Source organism: Asterias rubens, chromosome 3 (assembly GCF_902459465.1).
Source record: "Asterias rubens chromosome 3, eAstRub1.3, whole genome shotgun sequence".
Lineage (NCBI taxonomy): Eukaryota > Metazoa > Echinodermata > Asteroidea > Forcipulatida > Asteriidae > Asterias > Asterias rubens.
In genome coordinates, this window is record NC_047064.1 from 16785648 (window position 1) to 16805763 (window position 20116).

The window sequence follows — 20116 nt, forward strand, 5'->3', positions numbered from 1 at the left end:
CACAGGGGAAGACTGAATGTGATGGTGGCGAGGATTGGGAAGAAGATGTTGCTAACTATCTCATTCTGCGCCTTGCACCTCCGCCTCTGGATGTTGGTGCCCGCAAATGCCGAGTCGGGAGGTAGGGATGACACCGGTGAGGTGCAATTACGACCCCTTGGAGGTGACACGTGGCTCTGCTGACGTCTGAAGTGAGAGCGTATATGCCAATAGATTAGCCCGTACGAAAACACAATCACCACGGTTGGGATCGGGTAGTATAGCGCGGCCAGCGCCCTGTAGTACTGGGGTGTCAATGTCTGAGAAGCGCAGGTTCCGTTATGAGTGACGAACAGGGTCTGGTGGGTTTCTGGAACGATGAAAGCAGCCAGAGGTGGGAGTACCCATAAAGCAGTGATTATAACCGCCATCTTGAAATGAGTGAACAACCAGTTGTAGGTGTCAGGTCGTGTCACCAGGAGCAAGCGGCTGACTGCTATGGCTCCCGTGTTGAACATGCTCGTGCCGATTGCAGACAGTGTCCCCAGGCCGTCGTAGCGGCACTGCAGCCACGTCTCATAGCGGCAGATCATCGTGTAGATGTCCCATGCAATAGAGACACAGGTGAGCAGATGAGACAAGCAGAGGCTCATGATGAAGATGTTTGTGGCCGGGTGGTGCTTGAGAAGTGTGGACTTCACCACGGCAATGAGTACCAGCATGTTCGTGAAGAAACCGAAGATTGCGATCATGAGCCATGAAAGGCCTAGCGAGGCTAACATGAATAAAGTTTGGTCATCGTAGTCAAATATCGCGGAGCAATTCATCATCAAAACCTTGTTATTATTAGCCCGACTCCGAAATAATCCGTAGATTTGATAAGATAGTCTCACTTACCCGACACCCCAACTCGAAAGAGCATCTAGTCAGAACAATTGGATCTAGTTATAGCGACTCAATTATTCATGACCCAAATCGAAATGCTGTTTCTGTTGAGTTTATTGCTTCACCAGAACTATAATATATTATCATTGCCTTTAAAACAATTGTCACGCAACATTGTTTCTCCCACTTATGATCCCAGTTTCATTGTATGTTGAACGGTAGTCTTGGTGCAAGACGTCCCTGTTTTGTATTTCCACAAATTTCCGCCGCCCATAGAGGGCGCTATCACTCCACCAACCGCTATCACCCACGAACCGCTATCACAGGCCGCCCATAGAGGGCGCTATCACTCCACCAACCGCTATCACCCACGAACCGCTATCACATTCGTGGGTGATAGCGGTTGGTGGAGTGATAGCGCCCTCTATGGGCGGCGGAAATTTGTGGAAATACAAAACAGGGACGTCTTGCACCAAGACTAGTTGAACGGTAGCGTTTTGTGATTTTTAGCCAGCTTCAAGCAATATATAACTATCGGTTTTGGTGAGATGATGTAACCCCTATTCAGTGTTAACACACAATGGGACATAATTATATTCTTTCACTTTTATATGAAACAACTTTTTTATTTATATATTTCAAACATTGACTTAAAACGGTCGTGCAAAGTTTGTGAACAGTTCAACGTGTATAAAAACATGTTCAAGGCCAACTTTTAATTACCGGATAACAACTAGAAATTGAGTGTGCAACTTCCTTATTCGTCAGCAGATTCTGTGATAGCAGATTCATTCAAGGAACATTAAAGAATTGGTAAAAAAAAATCGTTTAAGATCACAGATTTACATACAATTTACACGATTTAATGATAGTAGGAAATATACCTTTAATTGATAACTTGATATCATTAGTGTATCACATTGGGGGGTTTTCTGGAGTTTTCTGACAAACTTGTGGCTGTGACTAGTCCTTGCCCAATACGTTCCTGTTGAGTTTGTAAAACAGGAGTGAGGGTCACTAAAGCTGAGTGATAGTGAATAACACCGTCTTGCACCAAGACTAGACTGTGACTCAAAAGAAATCGTTCTGGCGCCGCCATGCTGTTTCCATTGGCGAAAGTCGGATGAAACCAATGAGGGCTCTACACCATCTCTACGTTTTGGTTAATATTCAGTAACTTGTATCTAATTATAGGGGCGATATCTGCCCCCCCCCCCCCTATTGTAAAAATAACGAGCTGGAGGAGGAGGATGCAAAAGAGGGAGCAGTCCGAAGAAGTTTGTGAACAGCTTTCCGGGGTTTGGTGGGGGGGGGGGGGGGCACCAGAATCTCCTGCCACACCGGATCCGTTTTAGAGCGTACTTTAATCTCAGTGATTGAGGTTAATTAATATCGTTGGGGTGGTGTCAACTATAAAAACAATTGTAATAGGGGACTTTTGGAACGCTAGGTGGCAGCAGACTAACTTGGTAAATCCATTGCTCGTATAGTACGTGTGCTCGGAACAATAGGGACTTACCTAGTAAGTCTACTGCAACTCAAAGTTCCAAAATCTCCCTTTAAAAGGTGCATTCGTGATACAAGTGACTTACATACCTGCACAGCCCAATTTTATAAAACGTTACTAAGCACAGAAAGGTATTTCTTAAAGCCATTGGACACTTTCGGTAAACAGTATTGTCCAAGACCCACACTTCGTGTATCACAACTTCTAAATGAAATAACAAACCTGTGAAAATGTAGGCTCAATCGGTCATCAGAGTCGGGAGAAAATAACGAGAAAATCCACCCTTGTTTCCGCACGTTTCGCCGTGTCATGACATGTGCTTAAATTAAATTCGTAATTATCGATATCGAGAATTGATTGTTTCAATGTTTTCTCAAAAAGTAAAGCATTTCATGGAATAATACTTCAAGAGAGGTCTTTCACCATTACCTTCTGTAAACCTGTAAGTTATTTGTCAATCTGTGAATTTTTTATTTTTGTTTCTGTACCGAAAGTGTCCAACGGCTTTAACGGAAGCAGATTACCAGCTTAACTTATCTTAATTCACGCTGTTGTGACTGGTTCCTCACTTAATGTTTGCTAATCAAAGAAATTTATCAGCAGTATTTTCTGCTGAACAGCTTTATGAAACTGATTCCAGGGAACTGACATCCATAATGCAGTTTATAACATCAAAAAGGTAGTTCCAACGTGCCAATTGTCTCACTTAGAGTTAATAAGCTGCAAGTTTGTACATGACTCGTACTTGTAACGCCCGCGTTACGTCATGGATACGTGCGTAAAATACCGTTATTTAAATTATTATTTTCTCACGTGTATAAACCACATAGACCCCTTGCATTTTGACGACACACAAGCCCCCAATCAAAACAGTCCATTGACTATAAGGTAAATGAAGAGCTATCATTGGCTTAGAGTTCCGCGCAGCGCGTACAGATGTGCATGTTTCCATTTTTGACATCAAGATATCGGCCAATAGATTAAATACATGGATCGCTATTATATGGTCATCTTTGATGTAAAACAGTTATGTACGCGCTGCGCACATGACCTACCATGCCAATGACAGCCTTTCAAATTTCACGCGTGCAGGTTTCATCAAAGATAGCGGCCATTGCTAGGGGTCTATGCAAACCCAGTGCAAATTTTGTTATGTGGACGTGAACACCAACATTAAACTTTTATGCGCGCCCTGTTACGTACACCTTACACACAACATCAACACTACCTCTCGACCAGAAAACAACGTGCATTTAAAGATTCTATGTCAGATTTTTGGCCGATTTGACCCAAAAATTTTGATTTCAAATTCAATAGGTATTTTGATGGGGGTTTCATTTGAGCCATTGCTCCGCCAATTATTAGTAGCAGTGAAATAAAGTGCTCAAAATTATTTTTTGTCTGGATCCCGACCATTATTATCACGTGGCCAATTCTTATGTGTTTATAAGAAACGTTTAAATTTTTTTGTCATGGTTCCTGACCATTAAAGGCAGTGGACACTAGTGGTAATTACTCAAAATAATTATTGGCATAAAACCTTTCTTGGTGACGAGTAATGGGGAGAGATTGATGGTATAAAACATTGTGAGAGACGGCTCCCTCTGAAGTGCCATAGTTTTCGAGACAGAAGTAATTTTCCACGAATTTGATTTCGAGACCTCAGATTTAGAACTTGAGGTCTCGAAATCAACCATCTAAACGCACACAACTTCGTGTGACAAGGGTTATTTTTCTTTCATTATTATCTCGCAACTTCGATGACCGATTGAGCTCAAATTTTCACAGGTTTGTTATTTTATGCATATGTTGAGATACACCAACTGTGAAGGCTAGTATTTGACAATTACCAATAGTGTCCACTCCTTTTAAAAATAAAAGTTAAAAATGTTTTCGTTAGAGCTCTTTGAAATACCATTCACTCAAACAAAATATATTTTTCAATGTTTGGGGCCAAAAATCTTTAAAAACAATCTGTGAATGATCAAACTGTTTACTTCTTAAACTGATCCGACCTGACGAAGGGTATTTATTAGTGCCCCTCTTCACGAGGTTGGTTACCCACTCAACGTTCGAGCTACTCTCTGATTGATTTGAGCGTTGGCCTGTGTCGAGAGTGATTTTGTACCCAGGTAATTATACATACGGTAAATTAAAGGTGAAGTGCACAGCCACTATCATGGGTAGGCTTACATATTATTTTTTTTCGTTTCTTGGGTTATGAACAGCTGTTTGAAAACCAGTTGTTTTAAGGTTATTTACAATAATATCATTTAACGATCGCCGTGTCAATGATTAATACACTGCTTGAGTTTGTCGAATACAAAGATCTGCGAAGAGTTTACTCAATGTGTTTCAATTGGTGTCTTTGTAGCAAAAAGCGTACCCACGATTGTTGGCTGTGCGGAAGTCGATAGTTCTGGTAGTCTTTGTACACACAAAGGGGGGATCATAATTAACTTGTTTCTAGTCTGACATAAAAACTAACCTGTGTTTGTCAAATACAAGATGTACAAAGAGTTACTCAATATCAATGTTGTTCTATTAGATAAGTGTCTTTGTAAACAAAAAGTGTACCTCGATGATTGTGGCTAAAGTGCCGGCGGACAGATTTCCCTGGGACACCGAAAGTGCCTTAACAATTGTCCTGTGTCATCTCAAATAAAACGGCCAGTAGACAACGTTGAAGATGACGAAAGCGAGTGGAAACGTGAACCGAAATAATCTATCTAATTTATCGGCAGTCAGTGGTTCCCTGTAGCCTGGTCTCCGGACGGAGCCCAGGTTGTAGTGGCACTCAAATATTCCCAGGTGGTCTATCTTCTCGTTGATTCCGTTTCCAAGTTTCTTTGTATAATTCTTCAGCCGACGTTTATTCTGAAAGGAGAAGCGAATTTACGTCAAATTTAGTCAACAGATGCACACCCTGAAAATACAAAAGTGAAGGGACTTGATTCTAAAAATGTAATATTTATCGTCAACAGCTGCAGTGCAGTAATTTTCTTTAGGTAATTAATTTTTTGAGCAATATGAAATTGGGAATTAACAATGTGGCCACACGTCATTTGTCTATGTTGATGCGTGTCGGAAATTTTAATGAAATATTTTGTGAGATGTGTAGCGTGGTTTGAACAATCCCCCATTTACCCCTTCTCAAAATGATACACATTATCAACAGTTGCAGTGCTACTTACCAAGTATTTTATTTTGTAATAATTAAGTTGAGCAATGACCTTGCTTCCCTGTAAATCTGATTTGAATTTTAGAGTTATCAATGTAGCCACATGTCACTAACGTCTGGTGGAGCATTGATGCGTTTCAGAACTTTTAACAAAATCATTTGTGTTAGGGGGAAAGATTGTTGAAACCACTGTTTTTGTTAATGGGACTTGTTTTCTCAAAATGTTATACATGATCAACAGCTGCAATGCTACTTACAATTTTTTTTTGTAATTAACTTTCAGAGCACATACCATGTTTCCTTGTAATTCTGATTTGAAAACAGGAGTAAACAATGTGGCCACAGTCGCTTGTCTGGTGGAGTATTGATGCGTGTCAGAAATTTTAATGAGATCTTTTGTAAGTTAGACATGGGGACAAATTGTTGATAATTTCTCTGAACATAAGTACTACCCATTTAGGTAATGGCATCATTTACACAAAATGCACTAAATACATGCACTTTTGTTGTGGGTGCAAGGCCGGAGGAAACGTGTATTATTTATGTTGTTTATTAAGCTGTTTGTCAAGTGATGGTGGCTTTAGTGTTCCAATAAATCAAACCCACACCAGTCAGTGAGACTATAATATTAGCGTTTTAGTGCGCATTGTACTCTGGGTTGCAACATGCAAGTCTTCACGTCAACACTCTAAAAGAAAACGGATCAATTTTATACAAGTTTCGGGTCACACTGATGGGTCGGGCCCAAGCACTTAACACTCATCATCTCCCGTATCCTGGGTCTGAGGAGCCTGACCCATTTTTGGGTCAGGCTGACCCGGAAACTGGTCAACAAAATATATATATATATTTTTGTATTTTTCAGCCCGGCGTCAGTTTGACCCACTTGTTGGTAATTTTAATACAGACTTCTGTTCACAATGACCAAAAAAAAGTCAGCCGTCGATTTCACAAAATTCTTCCTAAACTTAAGACTTAGGACGAGTCCCAACCCAACCCTGCACTGTAGCATGCAGACCTTAAGATGAATCCTAAGTTAGGACGAGTTACTCGTTCTAACTCGAGATAAGACGAGTCCTAATTCTTTGTGAAATCGACCCCAGGCATCCTTAGACATTTAACCGGGTCAATTATGACAGGGATTTTTTGGGCGGAACTAACTTTTCAAAGAATGTAAATCTTGTTGTTAACGCCATTTAGGCCGAGGTATCACTTGGTCTATAATGGTGTAACGATTCAATGAATGGTGTTGGCAGGGGGGACCATTTTATACGCTACTTTGATTTCGCTTAGAGACGGTGTCGGGAAGTTCTGATGTCTTCCACACGGCAAACTGTACAATTACTATACTAGCGCCCTCATTTGAATCATCCTCATTCAGGTCAAGTTAATTTCCCATATGAATGACAAAGTTCCCTACTGAAACCGGATTTACAAATCTTTGACAGCAGTTTCCTTACCTCTATAATAATTAAGTAGTTGGCTCCAGCATACTCAAGTAGTGAGAAGAAGACAAACAGGAGACACACTGCTAACCACACGTCTATTGCCTGAGAATTTAGTAGGAAGGCAAAATAAACATAAGTTTTAGTTCAATATCACTCTGACTCAACTGATTTCTTCACACCCAAGGGAGCGAAGTCCAATGTATAACTTGTCTTCTGTAGTTTTATTCAGGCATTACGTGTGACGTTGGAGGTAGACTGGTCCCCTTTTTGTCATCCGCAAGGATAATAGAGGTGTTGGCTTTACATAACCAGTTATTTAATTGGTTGCAATGATTTAATTCGATGAACGTAAAGTTGGGTGAGCTTTCCACCTGTGTTTTAATTGATCTAAGGTGTTGCAGTTGCAGCTGACATGTCAAATGCAAGTAGGTGAAATGTGATTATCGAAAGGGATTGACGTAGGCTCAACGGTAGATCTCTAGTGTAAACCAAGATCCGCGAAATTTGACGTTAAATGTTGACTCTACGAGGGACGTTGTTTATGAGTGGTGACATTGGGTCGCAGCCTAAAACATTAAATGATACCATACTATTCGTGAATTGTTTCAAATAATATAGGCTGGGACATTAAAATTGAAAAGAGTGGGTATATGTGACTGACCTTTGCATACGTCACAAGAGGCATTGTCTCCTGTACTCCCGCGGTCATTGTCGTAATCGTCAATACAGTCGTTATGCCCAGCGACACCCTTGCTGGAGCCGCCTTTGCATCAATCCAGAAGGAAAGCCACGCTATGGCGACTATGAGTGAGCTGGGTATATACACGGTCAGAATATACGACTGGAGATGACGGCTAAAATAAAACGTCACTTTCGCCACGCTGTAATCACCTGAAAAGAGTGAGCAAAAAGAATCAAATGAGGGCGCTATATTTGTAAGACAAATCAGAGCTCTGAGTCAAGTATAATACACCGCTCCATGTGCCTTTAAAGGCACTGGACACTATTGGTTATTACTCAAAAGACTGTTAGCATACAATGTTACTTGGCAACGAGCAATGGGGAGCTGTTGATGGTATAAAACATTGTGGAAATGGCTTCCTCTGAAATAACGAAGTTTTTGAGAAAGAGGTAATTTCTCACTTAATTAATATTAAAATACTTTAAGCCTGAAGCCTTTAGGCATCTGAAACCATATTAATTTGAGCAGCAAGGGCGTTTTTTCTGTCATTGTTTTCTTGCAACTTTTATGACCAATATTGCGCTCAAATTTTCACCGATTTTATATTTTAGGTATTGGTGGTGTATGCTAAGTGAGATACTGGTCTTCAAAGATTTCCAGGGCTCTATTTCACAAAGTAATAAAATCCTCGCAAGACAAATCGCCAGTATTACCATAGTGATTTGAACATCACACGTTACTTAGCAACTATACGATTGATTTGCAGTTAAGATCAATAGCTCCTTGTGGAGAGCACCTATGCCTTTACGATGATTGAAACAATACATGTATAATGAGGCATCCTTACCGGTTGCGCCGTAAGCAATGTGTGTGATAGCCGTCTTGAATTCATCCAGGCTGAATTTAGGAATCATAAGATCTTTATCAATCTCAAGGGAAGAGTCAGTAATGTTTAGCGTCATCTCGTCTGAATTGTAGGCATCTGTATTGGAGATGAGATTAAAGTCAACAGCTTTTATACATGTTGAATTCACCATCGTCATAATTGAGGCTGTTTTTTTTTTAAAGATGTAATCCTCATCATGTGTAATGCCATTCATCTGTACTTCGTGCAGTTCTGGTTCATGTTGTTCCTGCATAAACCCTGATGTCATCTCTCCATCTTCTTCTCTGTCTACCTCTTTTACATTTTCTCTGTCTACCTTTTTTTCATTGTTTAATTGTTAGTGTAATTTCTTCGGGCAGTGTGTCCAGCCCATCTCCATTTAGCATGTAGTTATTGTCCTTGATGTCTCCTCTTACTTCAACTTTCTTTCGTATTTATGTGTATTTAACCCCGTATCTCATCGAGACGTGTAGCATCCCACATCCTTTGCTCTTTGTACTGTGCGGACTTGTTTCGTTCAGTTCTTAATGTTCAACTTAGCCCAAAAAGCACTGCTTTTGAATGTAAATTTATATCAATGGCTGACATCACGAGAGAACAAGTGAAGTTCGCGAAATTCAAACATACGCAAACATCAGAACTTGGGACTGGAATACCAAGACAGAGAAGACGTTGGAAGTTTTAACGAGGAGGGCTTCATACAGGAATGGACAAGCACAGCCTGATAATAATAATAGTGATGATGATAATGATGATGCATATCTATTATAACTTGAACCTTATGGCAACAGATGTTACAATCAGTTATATATGTTTCCATAAACACCGATGATCGACCCCAGTGGAAATTGCATGAGGAGGGCTTCGAGGTTGTAATGATGATGATGATGATGGTGATATAATAATAACAACTTTGATTGGCTGTAATTTTCCCGTCTTTTCTCAATGGATATGTTTATCTTTGTATACTTGTGTATGCCTCTGATGATGACGAAGGTCCGGTTTGGTTTGGTTTGAAAAATAAGGCCATCTCCCCTACTTGTTGTAGTATAAATTGATATCCGTTTGTATGAATCCATAACTTGAAAATTTCACAATAAATATACAATGACAACAGATGTTACATTCAGCAAAACATGTTTCCGTAAACATCAATGATCATAGCGGTGTATAATTTGAAGTAACTTAGCTGTGAAATGGCCAAACTGAATGCAGCACAAGTAAAACCTTACATTGGATTTATCCGTTTGGCCTTTAAGGTGTTGCAAATAGGCTTCGATTTTACCACATCCCCAGCGGATTTAGAGTACACACTCGAGGAATAAGACGGCCGCGTTTAATACCGGGCTTGGATGTATTGCTATTTGATGCGCGATTGACCGTGAGGCATCTAGGATGGGGAATCAAGCCACTGACAGCTTCTTCTTGCCACGTCTTAAAGGAGCTGGACAAAGGCACTGGACATTTATAGTGATTCTTCAAAATATTTGTTATCGTAAAGCCTTACTTGGTATTAACGAGCAGCGGAGAGCTGTTGATAGTATATTTTAAAGCATTGTGAGAAACGGCTCCCTCTGAAGTAACGTAAAGGTTTTGGGAAAGATGATGTCTCACTCATTCAAATTAAAAGTCTAAATTATCTAGTGCATCAAACGTGTTTTTTCTTTCATCGCAGCGTTAAAGACCAATTGAGTCGACAGATTTTTTATTGTCTGCATATCTTAGTATAATGAAAATACTGGTCTTCAACAAATTAGTTATCAAACGTGTCCAGTGCCTTTAAGAGTGAAACCCCGTGCTCGATAACGACAGTGTTTTCATCTCGTGTCTTTATCCATTCGCACGGTCCGACAACCACCGCATGAAATTTACAGCACAATTTTCTAATTTGACGGGAGAGAACCTATACCTCATCTAATTTCAGCGGAATCCACTTTAACAATTGGAGCGGGTAGCAAGCTTTGCAAGGCTCTATGTGACTTCATGATTCGCTGAGCTGCAGTATCCGCGGGGTCTAACTTTATTGCAGATTTTTTAGAAGGGGGTTTCTGGTTTCAGAAATTCAGCTGCTTGCTGAAAAGACTCCCCGAGACTGCTTTGTGGAAAGGTTTGTTGATGTAGAGGACAAGTGATGTCGTATTTTCCGTTACTTTGGTTTCAGGTTGCACTCGCAGTGTTTTTCGAGGAGACTTGGGTTTAAAACTCATCCCTATCATGGACTGGTTTCGTGTAACAAAGACGAAAACAGTTGAAAAGGGTACTTCCTTTCAAAAAGAATGCCTTCTTCTTCTGTGTATATGAAAGTTTGGCTGTATTTATATAAACACAAAAAAAGTATTTTGTAGCTCATTCAAGACATGACAAATATATAAAGGTCATTTTCCCATGCTGGACCCACTCTCTAGAATAATTTGCCTCTTCAAATTTCAAATTCGCATCATTTCTAGTATGGTAATTTTCAAGATTAAGTTGAAAACCACCTTAACTAATGTCGCTTATGTGTTATTGTTCTATGTCTTACTTTCCTTGCTGTGTGTGGTTTCCCTCTTGTGCGCCTGGAGCACCTCATTTGGTGGATTTAGGCGCCTTATAAATACTCTTTATTATTATTTTGTGTTTTTATGATTAATATTTTTATATATATTTAAATATACATGCTGTAAAAGCGTTGCAATTATTTGATGTCGTCCACCTTCTTTGTCTGAATCCCAAGTGAATAGGTGTCCAGTCTGACACGTTAGGTTAACTCCCCATCACCTGCCATCTTGCCTACCATCTCCACTTCTTTGATTGTATTTCCTGTACATGCATAACGTGATTCAGTATCTAAAGATACTGACTCTGTTTGCAGCTCGTTTCGCAAAGTGGTTTCCGGCATTTTCTGATTTGCGAGTTTCTTTTGTGTTTTGTCATCTTTCTTCAATCTGTAGAACCGAAGAACTCCGAAACATTGGACCATCACGCATGTTTAATGCGCATAGGTGGCCGAGCGCATAGTCGTCAATTTAATAATGGCACACTCTTATACAGATATGACACGTATTTTTTTTTGGGGGGGAAACACAGTGTGCTGGTTTTGGGCAGAAAGTTACGTCAGAAACTTGTTTTCGTCCATGGTTGCTAAAACGAACCCCCTATGGCCCTTTAAGTTTGACTACAGACGAACATTGATATTTTGACTTACAGCTCATCATTATGACCTGACATTCTTGTTTGTCCATCGGGAACTTGTAAAGATCCATGTTGCAGGAGAGCGTCACGGATATTCTACAACAGGAGAGAAGTGAAGAGAAAAAAATGTGGACAGCTTAAAAACTACGTCAACCTTTCAATGTATCTGCACGAGGGACGCGTGAACTGATCAATATACCCTCTACAAGGTTCCGGGTACTGGTTCGGGTTCTGACCCACTACTGGGGGGTCACTATGACTCGGGACCTGTCAGTGTGACCCGGAACCTTTTGCATGGGTAACAAAATGACCCAGAATCCGAATTCCATCCGGATCAGCCATTATTTGTTTGCAACTTTCATGACAAGTGTTAGTCACAACTTTCGAAGATTTGTTACTTGATGCATATTGGGATACACCAAGTCATAATACAGTTACCAAACGTGTCCAGTGCATTTAATGCAAACTGTCTAAGTGTCTCACCTCGAGCTCATCAAAACCGTCCCATTTGGATACAGCCTGATCATTCGGTTGTCAACCGTGACGTCATGGAATGTAGACGCCTTCTCGTAGAGAAAAAAGACGTCTGGGGTCCAGATGGAACTCATTCGGTCTCCTTTGAAGTTGACAACGCTCTTAGACGTGGTGTCGTTGGATTTCAGTCTGGGGTCTTGCCAGAACTCACGGAAGAACATCGTCATGGTGAAATCCTGGGTATTCGTAGACGACTGATAGTTACGGTTTAATAATAATGTTTTAATAGTTGATAATTCACTTGAAAAGTGACATTCATTCTCATTCCCGGGAGACTATTCATAACTTAGGACTAGTCCTAATTTAAAACTGGTCCTATAGGAGGTATTCAAAACGTATGGCTAGTCCTAAGTTAAAATTAGTAGCTCATCCTAACTTGAGATAAGGATAGTTTGAACTCTATGTGAAACCCACCCGGGAGAGTCGGCCTTTTGTCAAGGCCTTCGTGCTTGACAAACTCGTAGATCTGCGATCCCCAGCGACTGGAAGGGGATATCACGCACGAGAGTGGCGAAGCCACGAGGGCTTTGACAAAGGTGACAAAAAAGCTCACGATCAGTACTGATCCGGATTGCGAGGGAGGACCCGACTCATTCCTGGGTCAGTCCTGGCCGAAAGGTGCTAAAATTTTGATTTTAAGTTAGATTTTTTAGTATAGTTTGACATGGAGTGACCCCACTTCTTGCCCAGCTAAGCCCTGTAAACATTGAATCGTATGTCTCGTCGTTTTCAGTAACCCCTTTTTTATACCGGTCAATAATTATGCATTGGGAATAAGCCACTTGATATTTAACGCGTGCTTCATCCCAGCTGTTACTTTGAATCAAATCAGAGTCGACTGCTGAAACATGAAAGCGATCGAGTCATGTACGCACATTGCACCATGTTAGCGCCTTATCACACAACGCCTACGTCTTGGTGTGTATCGCATTACTCAATTACAGGTGAGACAAATGTCTCACAAATATCAAGTAGCTCATATCTGCCATATCTTATAGGGAAGTCATGTTTTGTACGGCGTTTATATCGCCGTAGTAGGTCTATCGTTATATCGACATGCATAAAGGATTGCCCCTTTTAAAGTATTATATTGCGTCAGATATCGCCAAACTATGCCGATGCATGATTCTCAAAACAATCGTTTTGTGGGTGGCTGTACGTTCATATAGAAAAAGCATACATGTATATTTATTGTAGTTTAGCTTAGTAAAGTAAGTTACGCGCAAGTGCAGCTCTCCACCAGATCCAGAAGCATCACATGGAAAAGCCCCAAAATACTACCATTTATAACAGTTTCTGAAATCTGTAAACAATGACTAAGTGTTTGATGGATCTTGAAAAGTTGTATTGATCGTAACTTGTTGTGAGGAGCGCGAGAGAAGGCTTTCAGACAACGAAGATTATTGACTTTATAGTGCGCAGTAGTTACTCTATACACGCACTTGTTTGATTTCATCCTTCAAATCTGTGATTCGTTGAGTACGAATCACGAAGTGTGGGCGTAAGAGTTGTTCGAAAAACTTGTTTTGTCTTTCCTTGGCTCTCCAGTAAGGACTACCACTTCAGTAAAATATAAGAGCCCCGAAATCGATTAATGTACATATTCCTTAACTGCACTGTCTATTTACTGTGCTAAAGATAAACAAAACCCATTAACTGAGTAAATATAGGGATAAGTTTTTTCAGATGACAATGCCAATGACCTTTAAATTTTACGATTTTCTGTGGTGAAGCGTGTCTTCTATAGTAAGCCTACACACAGGGTCCATGTGATGTGATTGTACCTGATACAAGTTCGGAATTTAGCAAACATTCAGGGTATAACATGAAAAAGATAATTTGCTATAGGGTCATCGCAGAGTTGTCCTTTCTTATAACAAAACAGGTAATAAAACAAACAAAAGTGTTGAGAATTGATGTTTGTGCTTTTCTTCTTTCCTTTCCACTCGGCAAAAATATGCAATAAAAATTGAACAAAATGTGAAAGATGATGCTATCAAAAATTTTAAGTTTTTCGGTGAAGTATTTCGCCAAAAGAAATGTTCTTATACAAGTTTATCCCTTTGAACGAATTGTTATGTTGTTTCAAAACGAAAAACAAAATAGTCATTATCCCAGAGACAAGGCACAACAATAAAACATTGACAAATTGTTAGTAGCTGGCTTATGGACGTGACATACTGTCGGTATCCCGACATTAACCCATTTTTCGTTTGTATCTTAATATCATTGTCGGCTTCTTCCCCTGAAAAACCCTTCAATGAAAGCTTACCTCAAATACATTTGTAATATTATGATGTGTTTTTGGTCAAATCAACCGACAAAAATAAACAGTCCTTGCATCTTCTAAATGACTACTGCGAATCATTAAAAGAGACGGAATACCAAGCTTAATGCCAATAGAAAGAGCAATTAATAAAAACTACTCTCAGTATTTTCTTGTTCGAGTGATTTATATTGACATTGCGGTGATTATGTTCTAGGCCATAACGTGGATGCGGTTATTGTCGGCAGAGACATTTGCGGATGAAAGGTTTTGAAGAATGATTGTGTTTTGATGAGTTTTAGATGACAAGATCCGCTTTAAAGACGGCGCATCTCCTTTTAGGAATTCTCAATGGCAATGCCGGCTTTTTGTTCGGAATGGTCTTGTAAGTGATTGGTTCAATGGGGAACAATGGATTTTGTTTAATCGGCTCAAAATTGTTTTGTTTTTCCTTTGTGAAATGAAAGAGGCTTTTGGAAGAGTGTGCTACGGTAGGGAAAGAGATGAAAAGTTAGACACAAAGTAAAGCATGGTATGGTCCAGTGCGTTTTGTGGAACCCAGTACAATTGTAGTAAAGAGAATATAGGCTTGCCTGTGTGTTTTCTGGTAGTGTGTGGCAGCAATGTGTCACCTTAACTTGTTTACCTTTCAAGATGTAGTGTTATTACCTGCTTTGTCTTAAGCAAAATAATTACTGACAATCTAAGAAAGAGATAAGAGGTTGGACGGGACATAAAGCCGTAGGTTCCCTTGCGTTGTGTAGAACCCGCATGCCTATAACTATCGTAAAATAGAAAGTGCTTGTCCTGTTATGGCATGGTCAATCAGATATGCGTCCCCTAACTTTTACATCTTTCAAGGCGTAGTATTATTTTTTCTTCGTCTCATAAAATCATTTCTTACAATCTTAACCCGATTAAGACAGAGTTGAAAGGTTGGACGGGACGTGAAGCCTTGTTACAGGGTCCAGTGTGTTGTGTAGTATCCGGTATACACTTATCGTACAGAGATGGGGCCTCCCCTAGTGTTTTCTCGGATGGCCTTACAATTGCGTACCTTGTATCGCTTTCAAGGTGTTGTATAAAGTTTGTTCTGAACAATCTCCATCTAATTGGGAAAGAGACGAAAGGTTGGACGGGACGTAAAGCCGTATACGAGCCCCGTGAGTTAATTGTGTAGAACCCGGTACACTTATAGTTCAGAGAAATAAGAGAAATGGCCTTCCTTTGTGTTTACTGGGATGGTATGGCAACAATACGTCACATCACCTTGTATCTCTTTCAAGGTGTCATGATCGATTCGTCTAATTTGTCCTTGTTCGACCCCAAATATTAAAAAAAATTACCCAGTCAGCTTCCCTTGTGGTTTATTTTTGTATTAATATATAATTTTGGTAGTAATACATGTATTTAGTCTTAGGGGAGATGCTGACATGGTTAAAATTTAAAGAAAAGACAAAACGGGGGAAAAAGAAATATAAAACAAACCATCGTTGATTCCTTGATTGTGCCCATGCTTTCAATGTACAAGTTCAGAAATACATCAACAGGAGGCCCTGCGTACATAACGAGAAGAAGAAAAAAACCAGAATGAAATTGAATAATTGTACATTGAATAATTTAGTTTGTGAAGACCTGTGCTTGGTTGCTCCGGGTGTGACCGTTAATCTAATAAGACTGAATGCTCTGGGCTACAACACGTGTGTCAAACTCCCGTTCATTCTCTATTATAAAGGTGTTTTTGCCAGAGGTCATTTTCCGTGACATGTTACTTTCGAAGAAAAGTCATGATCGAATCCTTGAGGACTTCTGGAGGAAAAATAAACAAGGCTTTGTTTGTTCGTCATCTTCGAAAAAGCATGAAGCTGTTTTAAGGGAAAGTTTACTTTGGTTCCTTCCTGTCGGTCTTTAAATCCTATATAAATGTAGATTGTTATTTGCTCAGTTTTTGACCTTACTCCCGCTGTGTTGATATACATTACAAGTAGCCTTTTACGATATTTTCACATCGATTTGTGGTGCACGTTTCATCTTTCTCAAGACGGCAACCGTCATTTAACTTTTGGCGAGAACACCCGCCGCCATCTTTGTTTACTTGGCTTAGTATATTTTAATTTTGATAAAGCTTACAAATTTGTGTCAATGGTTGACTTTTTGTTTTATTCTTTATTAAGTAATTTATGGCTAATTGTTTAGATAATTCGAACTCGAAGACGGAGAAACACCATTTCATATTGTCGTCCGTATTCTTGTATTTTCAGAACTTTAAAATAAAACAATGAGTGAATCAACATCAGTTGAAAAGCCACATTACACATAAAGTCTAACTTGTGAAAAATATTTTAAATGGTTGCCCCAATCCGGAGTGATTTTGGCCACGCAGGAAGAAAAGTCCGCAAATTGGAACAACAATCTGTTAAAACGTTTCTGACATAAACGTTTCTCAGATTCAGATTCTGGGGTATAAAAGATTACATCAGATTCGAATTCGGGGATAAAAATTGATAAAAGATTCATAACATTGATTGCTATAATTTTTAAAGCGATAACCAAACGTATACACTACCTTGCGGGGGAATACCATGCAGTCTATGTATTACAATGATTATAACCTGCTCAAAACATGTCCAAGAATAACACAAAGTTCATTTAAAGTGAAAAAAATACCCGTTTTGGTGCCCCTTTATGTCAACCTCACAGTCCCCCCAAGATGAAGAAATTAAAGTTTAATTTATGATCTAACTCAATCATGAGCAAGCAAGTGGACGGTCTAATTAATTAAGTGGCTGTGGTTGTGCAGTGAGCATTCCACAACCCACATTCTATTCATCATTGGGTCAAGCATGTATAGTGGTAAATTGAATGATGTAGTTGTGCGAGCTTTTCCGTAAGCATTAAAGGAATACGTTGCCTTGGATCGGACGAGTTGGTCTATAAAACGCGTTTGTAACCGTTTTTTATAAAATGCATAACGGTTGGAAAGATGTTTTAAAAGTAGAATACAATGATCCACACAAACTTGCCTCAAAATTGCGTGGTTTTCCTGTTACTGTGCGAACTAACACAGTCGGCCATTTATGGGAGTCAACAATTTGACTCCCATAAATGGCCGACCGTGTTAGTCGACGAGGTAAAAGGAAAACCGTGCAATTTAGAGGCATGTATGTGTGGATCATTGTATTTTACTTTTACAATATCTTTCTACCCATATGCATTTTATAACAAACGGTTACAAATGCTTTTCAAAGACCAACTCGACCGATCCAAGGCAACGTGTTCCTTTAATATTCAGTGGTGCCTAGTGTTGTCCGAAATGGTGTCAAAGTCACGATGTTTCAATAGTATTGCACGGGGTTGATCAAATCAAGCGTAAACCAAAGATTAGCGTGCGCGAGGCCACGTAAGCGCCGTAGCACCCGGTAAACCCTTATAAGGTGCTACACAATTGTGTCTCAGAATTCATCTCTGCAATAACCTATCTTTCTGAAAGTTTGTATATACTCAGCGCCTTGAGTACCTTGTTTGGTAGATACGTGTGGTATATAAGACTTCGATATTATTTTTGTTATAATATTATCGCTGGTGGTACCTTCCTTCGTACATGTTGTTGTTGTTTGGAATCTACACGGTTAATGTTTGAGATAATCAAGCGTCGGGACCCTATTTCTAAGAGGTGCTTAACGCTCGATTTGTTGCTTACTTCGCTAGTTTTCATTTCATAGCGCTGCTAGCTGTAGGCGGATGAACAGGCTAGACTGGTCCCCTCGGTATATATGGTCAGGTGTTTTGATTTATGTTTGATTTATGTTTACATGTACGTCGGATTTAACTGTGAATGTCCAGGATCATGAAAGCCGTGTCAAATGATTTGAGGTCAAAGTTGGTTATGTAGTATGTACTTTGCGAGTTTCCATTTCATAGCGCTGCTTACCGTAGGCAAACGGTAAGCCTTGCTAACCTTCCAGTGTTTACTGCACGAAATTTAACGTATTCACAATACAAATCACTGGTGAACGCGCAAGATGGCTGCCTAATTGTCTATAGATGGCACGAACATTTGCCACCCAAGTGCCGTTCCAGAGAAAAGTATTTACATTCAAACAATAAATGTCGTGGCCAGGCGAATGAGAGCACCGGACTCAGGCTCTGGTCCTTCTGTTCAGCAGAGTGTGGGTTCGAGTTCCGGTCTTGACACTTGTATCCTTGAGCAAGATACTTTACCGTAATTGATTTGACCTTTCAAAGAAGGGAGGGCTTAAAGCCGCAGCTCCCTTGAGGATTGGTTGTTCACATAAAAAGAACATATTAGAAGACTAATCGTGCGTGGGAGCTTTGGTATTTCTGGTTCAGACACCCTCGTTTAAAGGTTTCCTCTGGCTTCCGAGCCACATTGTTACCTTCACTCATGAGGCATCCTTGGTTTTATTGCCAGAAATTATATAATAACAATGACAATGAAGGACAAATCATCTGACATTTCGAGAGTGATTCACCATGACGTTGTATTAATCGCCTTTATGCACAATAATAAAAAGGACGAGAGACGATAAAACGGTTCAGAAACGTTTTAGAGGCCGAGTGACCATCGTGCCAGAATGTTCGGAAAAGCCCGCACTTCAGCTCAGGAAGTTAATGCACTCAACACAATTTGATAGCCGCTTCCATCCGTTGTAGATTGACTGAATTGTGTTTAGCAGGGTGTGTGATCGATCAAGTCTCGGTCCACTGTAGTTCATTTCAATTAAGTTTGTACCGTCAAAAGGCAATATAAAGTCATTACACGGTACGGTATTACATTACCGCTTTCTGTTAGTGGTCGAGGCATCGCAATAAAACCAAGAAGGACTTTTTGAAATTGTTGATTTAATTCTTGTCAGTGCCACTCAAGTAATTTGGTTTGTTCCACGTACATTTCAATGCAATTAAATACGACTTATCTATTTGACCAAGGTCCAAGGACGTGTTTATATCATTTCACAAATTAAGGTTCAAGGTATGTCGATAGTAGGTTTTTGCAACGCTTGCAATACATGCCCTTACTGTCCAATATGTCCAATATTGTCCTTAATAATGTAGAGACACGAAAGGGAGGCAAGTCCTCTACATGGGCGTCAATCAGGGGGGGACAGGGGGACATGTGTCCCCCCCCCCCCACCTTTTGAAGGGTGTGGACACAATATCAAATGTCCCCCACCTTTTTGACCACCTTTATCATGATCGCCCAAGTTCTGCACTATGTAAGACGAAACCCTGTGTCCCTATGGGCATTAATCTTGTGGGCAAAGGATGACACAATATCCCCCCTCAAAATATTGGCCATAGATTGCATCACAGAGCATGTTCCCCGTGTCGTTTGACCACCTTTATCATGAAAATCGTGTTTTGCACTGTGAAACTGTGGAGCACTGGAACACAATATTCACACAGCTCATTGTTCTGTTTCGTTTGCCATTTGGCCGCTATGATTGCACCACAGAGTATCTTGAAATACAAAATTTTCACACTCACGTGCTGATATCTTTGACAGTATTTGCCCCTAAAGCTTGGTTCATAGATCCGCACTTGAAGATGCTGTCA

General features: G+C 40.0%; 1 protein-coding gene across 3 annotated transcripts in view; it reads right to left on the bottom strand.

The window, feature by feature from the left end:
• Positions 1 to 4281: 4281 nt before the first annotated feature.
• LOC117287953 (glycine receptor subunit alpha-3-like) overlaps positions 4282 to 20116 on the bottom strand; it is a 40907-nt gene continuing 25072 nt past the window's right edge. For 2 of the 3 annotated variants that reach the window (XM_033768612.1, XM_033768614.1), the window contains exons 3-9: positions 16028 to 16095; positions 12223 to 12467; positions 11753 to 11835; positions 8530 to 8664; positions 7662 to 7891; positions 7013 to 7102; positions 4282 to 5248 (exon numbers count right to left, since the gene is read on the bottom strand). In XM_033768612.1, coding sequence (XP_033624503.1) covers positions 5024 to 5248; positions 7013 to 7102; positions 7662 to 7891; positions 8530 to 8664; positions 11753 to 11835; positions 12223 to 12467; positions 16028 to 16095 — 1076 coding nt within the window. In that variant the 3' untranslated portion in view covers positions 4282 to 5023. The remainder of the gene's footprint in view (positions 5249 to 7012; positions 7103 to 7661; positions 7892 to 8529; positions 8665 to 11752; positions 11836 to 12222; positions 12468 to 16027; positions 16096 to 20116) is intronic. The other variant, XM_033768613.1, reaches the window with a different exon arrangement.